Source organism: Desmodus rotundus, chromosome 7 (genome assembly GCF_022682495.2).
Source record: "Desmodus rotundus isolate HL8 chromosome 7, HLdesRot8A.1, whole genome shotgun sequence".
NCBI classification, from domain to species: Eukaryota; Metazoa; Chordata; class Mammalia; order Chiroptera; family Phyllostomidae; genus Desmodus; species Desmodus rotundus.
In genome coordinates, this window is record NC_071393.1 from 126576555 (window position 1) to 126588721 (window position 12167).

Sequence of the window (12167 nt, forward strand, 5' to 3'; positions counted from 1 at the left end):
TTTAATACACATACTCTCAAAAATCAGAATTGTGCTTGAAGAAGTTACTCTGCACAAGTAAACATTTGACAAAAAGCAAGTGCTTGGAGATGGTGTTTCAAAGGCTCGTTTCTAATTTTTTTGCACAAATTATTTCGTTTGGTAAAAATGAATAATTTATAATCACAATCCTTACGGTGCCTCGAATTAACAAACAGTATTAACGGCCTGCAGCCACAGATTACAGCCCAGACACCTAACTCCATGCGACCTAGGTAAATAATTTTTATTTTCTCATCCTACCTCAGTTTCTCATTTGTAAAATGAATAGGTTGGACTAAGCAACCTCCAATTCAGACTTTGAGATTTGGTGAGGACTTCGAGCAACAGTCCTCACCAAAGGGTGAGGACTTTTGGAGAGTTTTAGGATTTAGGTAGGGCTTTGGATTCCAATAGGCAGGATGGTATTAAAAAAGCTCATCTCATGCTGGTGTTTATATAGAGTCGGAAGGGTAATTGACAGGGGTAAAAATACAGGAAGGAGGAAAAACGGGACAGTGACCGGTCCTGGGACTTTCCTCGGACGAGCAGAGTAAGAAGAGCGTTCGGCTGCTAGGCAACCGCCCTCCTGGGTGGTGGACCACCCCCGCCGCCCGGTCGAAGGTGTCTAAGCCACCGCCTCTTAATTTAGTCACGGTGCTTTCTTTTCGAAATTAATAAAATACGTAGCCTTTAAAAGTACACATTTTATTGCACCAAGCTTTGGCAAGACCTAGCTTATGGGCAAGCCCGTAGCTGAGTTCCGTTCGCGATGGTTTTTCTTCTTCCTGTTCTCAGGCGCTATGCGGGCTCCTCTCCGACTAGGCCCCTGTCGCCGCGCGTTGCCAGGCAGAGCTGGACGCCGCCCGCTCCTCGGTCCCCGCCCTCCCCGGGTCCAGCCCCGGTCCTTCACTGGCGGCCCTCGGCAGCCATGGGCTCGGAGATGGAACCGCTGCTCCTGGCCTGGAGCTATTTTAGGCGCAGGAAGTTCCAGCTCTGCTCCGATCTCTGCACGCAGATGCTGGAGAAGTCCCCTTACGACCAGGTACCTGCCGGACCCCATCAGCCCCCGTGGATCCCGGCGACGAGGCAGAGCGCTCTGGGGGATGCCCAGGCGCCCGGGTGGAGACTCCGAGGGGGAAGGCCCAGGGCGAGGTTGACCCTGCGGTCAGCTCTGGCGCCTGGAGCGGGACCCCTGGAGCCGTGGCCGGCGGGTGCCTGTCCGCTGCGTACCCGAGTCCGGAGGAGCCCACGATTTCTGTGCCGCGATCGCCCCTCCTCAAACTTTGGCAGCCCCTTTACTTCAGGGTCCCTGAAAGGAACACTTAAAGCCCTGCCTTTTGTCTTGTTGAGGAACTTTAATCATTTGTACTCGCATGTGAATGGGCCCTTAAGCTCTCTGCAGGCGCGTTATTTTCTAAAACAATTACATATAAACATAAAGATCTGTAACTTCTCATCTTCTGTTGAAATACCTGACTTGTGTCTTTTGGATGAAATGTATGATCCTCCCACTTCATCTTAAGACTGTATTTAAGAGTGAGGAGGAGTCTTTGGTTTAGGGGCATGACTTCAACTTGAGGAAAATAAGGCAAGTTAGAGGAATATAGGTGTGGAAAAGACACATTTACTATTAGGAGGGAGAGATGGGGGGAAAATTTCCCCCTAAAAGAAGGAATGATGGCATTGATTAAAAGAGATCTTAAATGAACTGCGATAATAGTTTAACTTCTCTTAAATACGGTGTAATATTACTAAGTGAGTGAAAAGGTCATATACTACGCATGTGAGTTCCAGGTCTGGTGGACAGGTAGGTTCTGGGAGAGGCAGAAAGGAGGGAAAAGGAGAATAGGAGCAGAGCGGTGGCAGTTTGTCAGTGCTTCAAGTAAATGCGAGATACAGTTCTTGTTTTCCAGATTTCCCTCTAATTCAAAAAAAAAAAAAGAAAATAATCGACAGGAGTTGTCAAGTATAAGCAGAGGCATGAGTGTCAACATTGTTCCCAGGCTCTGCCTTAGGTCCCTGCAAACTGTTGGAGGATAACCTACCCAGGTGAACTTTTTGGCCTTTAGGTGGGTAATACATCTACCCTGAACAATCCATGTTCGTGGAAATGCTAAGCTGTTTGTTATTTAATAGGTTTGTGTTTCTGTAGACAAGCATTTTTTCCAAGTGTGTTTCTTGGGACAGTAATAGCAGAGATGCTGTTCGAAAAATTTTTTTCCGTTATCAAATAGGGGACTCATGACAAAATACTGACCCATTTACATTTGTATGACAAAAATTAGTTACAGACCCATGATGTACCAGACATTGTCCTAGGCACTGTGGTTTTCAAGAACTTCACATTGCTGCTTCCGTTTTTCCATTGAGTTAGGGTAGTTTCCATTCTGTGTTCCAGACAACACCAATCCCAAGAGCTGCTCAGTGCAAGTTTCCTCATTAAATGCATTTGGGGAATTTATATGCCCTTCTTAGGGATTCAAGATTCACACTAAAGGCTCTAAGAAGTTCTGAAGAAAAGGAACTTAATTTTGCCTAATTATTATTGACCCAATAGTTCTGAAACGTATTTGACCACGGATTGATTCCTTTTTTGGCAGCTGGCAAGGGTCAAATGTCTTTACTGCCATCATCCCAGGGAGATGTTGTCATCCTGGGAAACATGGAAAAAACTGCAGTGTTTTTGTTAATGGTTAAGACCCTATAATCTTAATGACACATAACCGTAGTACATTCAGCACTGCATCTGTGAATTCCGATTCAGTTCGTGTTAGGCGCTGTGATCCGGACTTTATGTGTGTTCAATTTAATGACATTTTGTTGAGTGCTTACTGCTTGCCAGACGTAAGTTCTATAAATTGTATGTATTTCTGTGCTTAGCATAACCTTGCAAAGTAGGTAACAAGAATAAGAGCTAACACTTACTGAGTCTTTACTCTGTGTCAGGCTTGGTTCAGCGCGTTTTATGTGTCATCTCATTCAATCCTGAGCTGTTTTAGGAAGTTGGTCCTCTTTCCTCCATTTTACAGGTTGAGCACACTAGGGCACAAGGTAATTTATCCCAAATCACAAAGCTGGGAAACCCATTCCCTTTGTCTGTACTGTCCTGCCTCTTTGGCGAAACACATAATTTTTCAAAATTGTGTGTTTCTGAACTATTGTCAGTCTACTTGCCCATCTATTGGGCCTTTTTCAAGATTTTTGCTAAGAGGTCAAGAATTTTGACATATCTGTGTATTTGGTTGGATTAAAGGCTCTGAGAAGTCCTGAAGGAAAGAAATCTGCCCACCTTTTATTGTGCCAGTATTCTGAAACTTTTTTGACCACTGGTTCCTTTGTTGGGAGATGGGAGGTACACCTGTCCGCCTTGTTATCCTGGGATATGCTTTGGGAGATGCCGAGGCAAAGCAACAGTGTTTCTGTTAGTGGTTAAGAAGGGTCATGGAGGAGATGTTGACTTCTTTCCTCTTACCTAGACAGAATAGGACAAACAAAGTAAGTACTTCGTTTTAAAATCTCCCAAATTAGCAGCTAAACAAGGTACGATATTAGATGTTTTTATTTGGCTTCTTACACAGCTCCCATTAAGCCTTAGTGATTGACCCTCTTGCAAGATTAAAACTTGCCACAAGGTATGCTTTGAGGAACTGTGATTTTGATAATGATAATAGAGAAAAAACAAGACACAGGTTCATACTGAGAAATATTGCTGTTGTCATTAGTTTATCGTTACACATACTTAAGATCATTATCACAGTAGGTTTTGTTAGGTTCTGGCCTATTCCATTGGCTTATTTAAGTGGATCTAAAATATCAATATTTCACAATTTAACATATAATTAATTCCTAATACCATAGATACTTTTTATTTTTTTTTAAGATTTTATTTATTTATTTTTAGAGAGGGGAAGGGAGGGGGAAAGAGAGGGAGAGAAACATCAATGTGTGGTTGCTTCTCCCACACCCCCAGCTGGGGACCTGGTCTGCAACCCAGGCATGTGCCGTAGACTGGGAATCTAACCAGTGACCCTTTAGTTCGCAAGCTGGTGCTCAATCCACTGAGCCACACCAGCCGGGGCCTCATACCCTAGATATTTTTTTAAATGTTATTCTTCATTACTGTTTATTGTTATTGTTATTGTTGGTACATTCAGCTCCTACAAATGTCAGAGTAGGCCTAGGAGAATCAGTATCAGATCTACAAAAAATTTAGCATATTCTTTTCCTTTCTAATCCTTTTCACTTGTTTTGCCGAGGTAGTTTGTTTAAGAGGAACTATATATGTTGCCAGAACAATGATTAGTGTTTCACCAGGAATAGAAGTTTAACTTGATGTTGCTTCCCAAACTGGACTTTTGATACCTGGATAGGGCTGCCGAAAGGTTTACAGGGTTCACTTGTGTTAGTTTTTCTTTGAGCCAATCTTTAAACACCATGCTTTTGCACAGTATACTTTTCTTAGTACCAATTTAAGTAGTATTTTGGACCCAATTGTTATTTCATTTGGGGAATTTTTCCCAGTCTGATTTTTCCAAGCTTGAAGAAACCCTGCTTTTTTCCTTAATTCAAAAAAATTTAAATATTTATGTTAGAATGCCGATGCAATTAATGAAGAGCTTTCGGGAGCTTAAGGAGGTTCCTCGGAGTAAACACCTGACAGATCTGTGTGGTATGCGCAAAGTCCAGCACACAGGGGCTGTTGTGTGCTTCTGAATGAGTGCGTCGATCATGCTCATATGTGCGTTTTGGGGGCGTTACTCATGTGTGCCAGCTGCCCCGGCGTTTAGGAAGATTGTCCTAGGTGCCCGATGACCGTCTCTCCACTCCCTGCCTCTCATGCTTCATTCTCAGCTCCATAGGTTCTTAAATGTACGTTTATCTTTCCAAATAAGTGTAATTGCACTATGGACACACTTAATTCATTTCTTGTTAATTAGTCCAGAAAATTCCTCCTGGATTCCTCCAGGAGAATGTGTCTGATAGTATCTTCACTATATACTTAATGCTTATATATATATATTTATATTTATATATACACACTTATATATATTATGTAATAATATAATACTTAAGATAGTATTTCTGAAGAGCTCTCATTGTTTCAGGGGAGCAAGTTAAGTGGCGGCGAGAGTAGCAATCTAGGGAAAGCCAACAGAAATGTGACGAGAGCGGAAGTAGGTGGTCCCCGGCCCCACAGTTAGCCGCTTCATCTTCATGTGCTCTGTTAGCCTCCTGGGCTTTTGTTTTCCTCCTGTTTTGGAGACTTCCTCCTTTTACGGAGGAAAACTTTCCCTCCACAGTGAGCTGAATTACCATTCCTGTGCCACCAGACTGACTTAAGTACAAACGAGTGACTTCGAAGCAGTGCCGGGACACGTAGAAGAGCAAGGAAATGGAAATATTTCCCCCAAGTGCCAAATGGACTCATTTTTGCTCTTCCTTGTTTTCCAAAACGAAACAGATTTTGCTTTTGATTTTTTTTCCCACTTTTGATGTTGCTTAGTTTTCTCCCAGATGAGAACCTCTCTAAAGGGATTTGTATTTGTTAATCTTTTTATAAGCTTGACCAGGGAGCTTCAGTCTTCCCACATCAGCCTCTTTGATAAAGCCCACCTTTGAGACTGTTCCTTCTACATTTATTTCTCCTTTAAGAGATACCATTTTAGTATACTACGATAAAAAATATTTAATGAGTGCCTTGTGTTTTCTATTAGGACATTTGGATTTTATTTAATTTTGGTTCGTGCCAATCAACACTGGCGTAGTCACGCTGGCCAAAGAGGTATGCTACGCTACGCTATGATACAGCGCAGTGCCTCCTTACAGTAGCGCGTTTTTGTTTGGATGCAGAAGGACTGAAGGGTGGGTTGAGTATAATATCATGGTGGTTGATAATGGGGAAGGGTTGGTGAAGAACATGGATTCTGCACTGCTTTTCTCGGATGCAGAAGGGTGAGAAACAGAGAGCAGGGTCTGTGAGCGTGAAGGACATTAATTAAGGTTCTGGGGAAAGAAGGAAGAGAGAAGGATGACTGCTTAATGTGGAACACTTTCCCCGTTTGACAAAATACAGTAAGAACAAGCAATTCATAGGGAAATGTTGTCTTTTTTCAAAGTGTTCTTTGAGTCGTGACTGAAGAAGTAGTTAAAATGTATGAGATGTAAAAAGGAGAAGTGCAGAATGGTCTTCTGCACCCCAACCTGACCTAGAGGGGAAGGTGGCTTTTACAGCTCATATGGGTCATCCTGATTAGTCGCTTAATCTGATTACTGTTCCTTGTGTCCCATATGTCAGATTCAGGGCTTTAAACCCAGTCCTGATACTTTAGCTCCATTATAATTAAACAGTTCATAAAACCGGGAGGTTTTTCAGGCAGTGGGGATTTTTAATGACAGTGGGGTAGATTTCTGGTAGATTTCCAAATTATTAAAATTTGTGATTCTGGGCATGGGAGTATTAGCTGTATGTCAGAAAGGGGATAATTCACACTCTCCTTCCCCACCCCCAATCTCTGCTTGTAGTTAGAGATGTGGCAGAGAGGAGGGGGTTAATATTGAAGTTGGAGACAGGCTGAAAGCCACTGGCTTAGTTGAGAGATGGGGAACCAGGGTTCCCCATTGAGCTCTCTGTTAGTAGTTGGTTGAGACAATGATCTGGCGATCCAAGCCAAAAAACATCTTTCTGTATGATTATTTCCTCTTTGGGGCCATGGAGACTTAGCCACGCCTAACCTTTTGATTCTGTGCCCTGTGAAGCAGTTCCTTTTATGAATGATACAGGTCACATTCCCACTTGGCTACTTGGTCACTAAATCTCCCACACCTTCCAACATCCACCATCCATTTCTCTGTTCTCTTACATTTTTTTCTTCCTGTTAGTGTTAAGTTCTGAATAATAAATAACTCAGAAGAACAGATTCATTAGCCAGAGTGAGTGTTGGTGGCAATTAGGAAGTCGTATTCAGAACTAGCTGGAGATTTAATTCCCTGAAGTAATAGCAGCAACCTAAGAGGAAGCCCAACCGTAGGGAGGAAGGGAGGAAGCAAACTGATGTGAGTTAAAGTTGATGCTAATGAGTATTTGCTGGTTCTAGGCGGTGCCACTCTACTTTCCATGACCTCCCGCTCGCTTTGAAGGAGACTCTCAGGGAAGGTTTAATTTGATGTGCCATAACTGGGAGTTCCTTCTGAGCTCTGAAAAGGGAAGTAATAGAGTTTGGTGCTTTTCCGTTCATTATGTTAAGTGTTTATAGAGAAACTGTGATTGATTGATAACTCTTTGTTGAGGGTGCTACCACTGTATACTTCATTAACAATGATAGTATGTATGTAAGAATTCTGAAAATTATTAAACTTTCTTAAAAGTGCAAGGTTTTATGTTATAAAGTAGGCACCATGACTCCAATTTGAGAGGAGAACTAGGTAATGGAGGTTGCATGATCTGTTCAAGGTCATGCACCTAAGTGGCTCCCTGAGGATCAAGCCCAGGTCTTCTGACTCTAGGGCTAGGCCTTTCTACTCAACTGTGTGGATAGTTATGGAAATAACCTAACTTGTGGTTCCTAATGTGGTGGATTAATTGACATCACAAAGCTGTGATTGAGAGAGATCCAAAGATGTAGCTTCGGTGATTTTTAAAACGTTTTGCTTTGTCTCTAAATGACGACATCCTGAGTCTTTTCTGTCATAGTCCTGCTGTTCCTGATGGACCCCCAGACCAGCCATCCTTGGCCTTGGTCTCCCCGCACCTTACAGTAGTCTGCTTTCCAGCGTCGCTATGATCTCACGTTCTCAGCAAAGTGCATTCTGTTGAGCCAGATTGCCTACTTTCAGATACAGCCTGTACACCTTGACCTCAGAGTATTCTTATCTGTAAAATGGGGACGATAATATTCCTACTTCAAAGGGTTGTTGCGAGGGTCAGGTTCATTAACACATGGTAAGTGATCGAGAATGTTAGCTGCTGTGGTCTGCATAGCTAGAGGTATTTGCACGTAGGATTCTGTCGTTTACGCTTTTCTGAAAGGATTGTTGACAATCTGGAAACCATGTGAGAAAAGTGTCCAGGGAAATTGATGGTGGAGTGCTGTTGAATACAGTCCGTAGATCACTGGCACTCAGTAATTTCCAGAATAATCTCTCTCCCTTTTCTCTGACTAGCTTACCTATCGTGTGTTCTTTTCCCCCTCTCCATCTAAGTCATCTACAAATGGTCCATTACTTAAGTGTAGAAGTTAACATATTGTATTGTAATTCACCAGATTATGTGCTTTCTCCCAGAGCATGTTCTCAGCGCCTAGCAGAGTGCCAGGCATGCCGGGGAGTGTCATGGAATTCATGAGCTCTCTGCCTCACTCTCCTGTGGGCCTCTTCTCCGTCTTGCATTCATACGACCTCACCTGCCTCTGCATCTTCTCATCCTCCAGGCCTCTCGTTTTCCTGTCTCACTTTCTCATTCCCATCACTTTCCTTTGTGCCGTTTCACCTGCACGGTACATTGTAAACGTACCCCTGAGGGACAGTAGAGTGAGACAGAGGGAGCAGGAAGGCCTTCGCCAGCGCTCTGAGGCTGAGCTGGTGTGAGCTCGGCCACTGGGGGAATCTTCCTGCCCTTGGCTGAGGAACACGCCTCTCCTTGAGTTGTTTTCTTTTCCGTCTCAAGCAGCGTCTACGATCACCTCTGGTAAACTCCTCCCCCCCCTTTCTATAAAGTACTTTTCTTGTGTCTCTCCTATGCTTTACCCTTCAGTCCTACCAACTCATTTGTTATCTCCAAGATGCACTGGCAAGAAAAGCCCTGGCTTCTTTGTGTAACCGTGCACAGGTTACACGACATCTCTGAATTCGTTTTATTATCTGTGAGGTGGACAGTAACACTTACCTGCCTCTCTCAGACGGTTGTTGCGAGACCCAAATGAGATAACGGGTCATACAGACATGTATACAAATACATAGAAGAAAGAATAGAAGGGGTTACTTCTGATGTCTCATTTTCCACATTAGTGTATTTCTCTAAGGATGGACTGTGGGAAATCTGTACTCTTCCTAGATCTTTCTTATGCGCAGGAGAATTGAAACCCTGCAGTTGCTATGTATTCTTAGTTGCTGTTTTGTGCTACGTTCAGCTGATTTTAAATACTCTCTAAAGCCCACCCTCTACAGCCTGCATTGTCTAGCCTTGCGTAGCCTTTTTCTCTCGTGTTCCTACCATGCTCCATGCTAGAGAAACTGCTGATCCTTGCTCGGGGACCAGATGGTTTACACATTGCTTGCACACAGCATGTAGGGTGTTGTTTTTGGATTTTAGAGCTGTAGAAAGCAAGGCAAGCAAAGATTTTTTTTTCTTTCCTCTTTCTGTTTCTAAGCAGATTCCTCAATAAAACACGCTCAGGTATTCAACAGAGGCTGCTGACTGTAGTCATGTAAGTGTCGATGTCTTATAAATAAATTTGTTGTTAGTCTGATTTTTTAACCAGTGGATTTTTGTAATACCTAGTTTGGGCAGAAAAAACCCCTGAGTTATCAGCACCTGATATATATATATGTCACATAGTCTTTATAAAAGTTTCTCAGAGCACATTACAGTCAGAATTAATTTTTTATCTTCAGCCATTTTATAGTAGGTATATTTTCTTTCCCCTCCCAAAATGATTAAAGTATGAATGTTTTAACCACCATCAACTTATTTTGAATACAAAGAAATATCTCCTTGGTACAGTTGTCGAAGTATTTTTACTTTGGAGGGATACTGTGTCTCCATTAAACGAGCAGGTAAGCTAGGTTCTCTGTGCTGTAAATGAGATTAATTAAAATTTTCCAGTCATAGAAGATTTGGTACTCTTCAGAGTGTCTTAGTTTTATAGAACTTCGGAGAGCACATGTGGAGAAAAATTAAAGTTATTATTTTGATTTTTATTGAGTGAATTTGAGTTCACCTACAAATACTTGGCTAGTCATTCAGACTTTTTGTTTTAGAAACTGTATTTCTTAAAAATGTTTACTGCCTTCTTAATGCTTCCCAGGAACCAGCTCCTGAATTGCCCGTATCTCAGGTAAAGGTTTAGCTGCAACCTTTAGTTTAGAGAATACTTAATAACTGTTGCTTAGTTGTTGCTCTAGAGCAGAAAATTTGCTGCATATCTGCCTGTGGTGTTGTAAAGTTAGCCTTATCTATCAGACATTCTGTACCTTCCTATGTAAATAGTAAATTTCTGATACTTTCGTGTCTATGGATGGGTAGCCTTGTAGAACTCATATTGTCTGTTTATTGAGCCTTGGAGCTTAAGTAGAAATAACCAGTGTTGACCAGATGGGTGGGAAACATAAAGAAAGCCAGGGGAAGCAGGGGCTTAGAAAGGGAGCAAGAAGTTAGCAGAGCCTGAAAAGACTGTGACGGATAGGACTTGTCTTGATAAACAGTAGTCTGACTCTGCTCCAGGACTTGATTTTGGACAGAGGTTCCTGTCACACGTGAAGAAGAAAGGGAGGGACGCTGGCCAGACAGCTACGTCTACCAAACCAACTGGGCTGTAGAGGGGACGTGGTCAGAGAGGCCTGACAACTGGGTAGGACACAGGGAGGGAGGGGGGAACGCCTGGCCAGTGAAGCTTTTAGGCCACGTGGGTTTCCACTAAGTCTGGAAATGAGAAGGGAGGAAAGAGCTGCAAATCAGAGAGTTTCAATAGTGCCAGGTGTTTGCCCTGCCAAGTGAGAGAGAATTTTAAGGTTGGGTTTTTTTTTTTTAGGTAAATAAGCAATTTGAACCTTATATGGGGTTCATATGAATACTCATGAAACCTTTTAGAAGAAAGCAACATACAGAGTACACTTATGGAGGCTCAAACATCATAAATAGGTTGAAATGTAGTACTCTGTTCTTTAAACGTATGCCGTTTGTCTTTGAAATGTTTACAACCATGATTTCCAAATTGATAGATGGTGCAAAACTATTTTGTGCATAATATGTACAGGTCATTTAAGAAGGACCTAAATTATAACTAGAATAAGTAATGTGCTTTTTGTTCTCAGTAATTTTGGAATATTTTGATTAAAATTAAATTAAAATATCAATAATTTGCATTCTTTTTATGGTTTTAAAACCGTAAATGGCCTTTGAAAGTTTCAAGCTAGCAAGGGACTTCATGAAAGACCTGTGCTTAGTATTACTTTGCTGTTATGTGGATTTAATTATTCACTGGGTAGTGAGTTAAAAGAATAAAAAGGAACAAGGTTGACTGGATTCTTTTGAGCTCACTATTTACACTTTTTGCCTTTTTTCTTTCAAACGTTTTTACAACTTCAAAATAAGTGAGGCTTTGCAATAAATTAAATATTTTGTTCCTGTTTTCATTTTCGTAGACTAGGCAGTGCCAAATGTTACTGATTCTTACGATGTCAAAATCAGGTTAGACGCTGTTCTTTGGGTTTTATTCTAATAATAACCTTGCAAAATTATTTCTTACATGCTTTTAACTACTGGCCTTGCATTGTATATTAAGAGGAACAGAACACTTTAAACATGTTTTCCTCAGTCAGTATAATTTTTACCTTTTCATATGTTTATTTTTATAACTAACATTGGATTAACCTTACAGAAGGTGGAACACGTCAGTCAGTATTTTCCTGATGTCAGCCAGCAGATATTTGCCTCCAGAATAAAGTCCTGCAGACTGACTCGTTAGATGAGTGAGATGGGATTATGTTTCACAGATAAAAAGGAAAATAATTGATGTGATGATTGGGAGAATCTGTGCTTTTTCTTTAAAAAATGTTCCTAAGCATCTATTATTTCTGTGGATTTCACAGTGCTTCCAATATATAGGTGTTCCAATTATTTACACAAATTACATGACCCAGTCATTTTTCAACAAGTTAAACACACCTGATCCAGCTAATTTATATTTTTATTCAGATTCAAGGGGCCTTCGGGGACCACAGCTTGTGCTTTATTATGCATTTTATTTTAATCACTGATTAGTTTTGAACTTTTTAAAACAAATTTGAACAGACAGAGGATTTTAGAGCTGAAAAACATACTTGGCTTTTTTCCAGAATAAAATTTTTAATTGTTTTAAAGCCAAAGCCCCATCTGCTGTTTTTTATTAAAATCTCAGGAATTGCTCGCATTGCCAAGAGCAGTTCTTTGA

At 41.4% G+C, this 12167-nt stretch overlaps 1 protein-coding gene across 6 annotated transcripts in view; it reads left to right on the plus strand.

Annotated features, from left to right (window-relative positions):
* Positions 1 to 816: 816 nt before the first annotated feature.
* The window catches only part of TTC8 (tetratricopeptide repeat domain 8), a 41291-nt gene continuing 29940 nt past the window's right edge, over positions 817 to 12167 (plus strand). The window contains exons 1-4 of one of the 6 annotated variants that reach the window (XM_053928447.2): positions 5649 to 5803; positions 7116 to 8704; positions 9390 to 9443; positions 10044 to 10073. Coding sequence is in view for 2 of the 6 variants with exons in the window: in XM_053928445.2 (XP_053784420.1) it covers positions 950 to 1063; positions 10044 to 10073 (144 nt within the window). In the remaining 4 variants the exon portion in view is untranslated. Of the gene's footprint in view, positions 1064 to 5648; positions 5804 to 7115; positions 8705 to 9389; positions 9444 to 10043; positions 10074 to 12167 lie in introns of those variants that run through there. The other 5 variants (XM_053928446.1, XM_053928449.2, XM_053928445.2 and 2 more) reach the window with 5 other exon arrangements.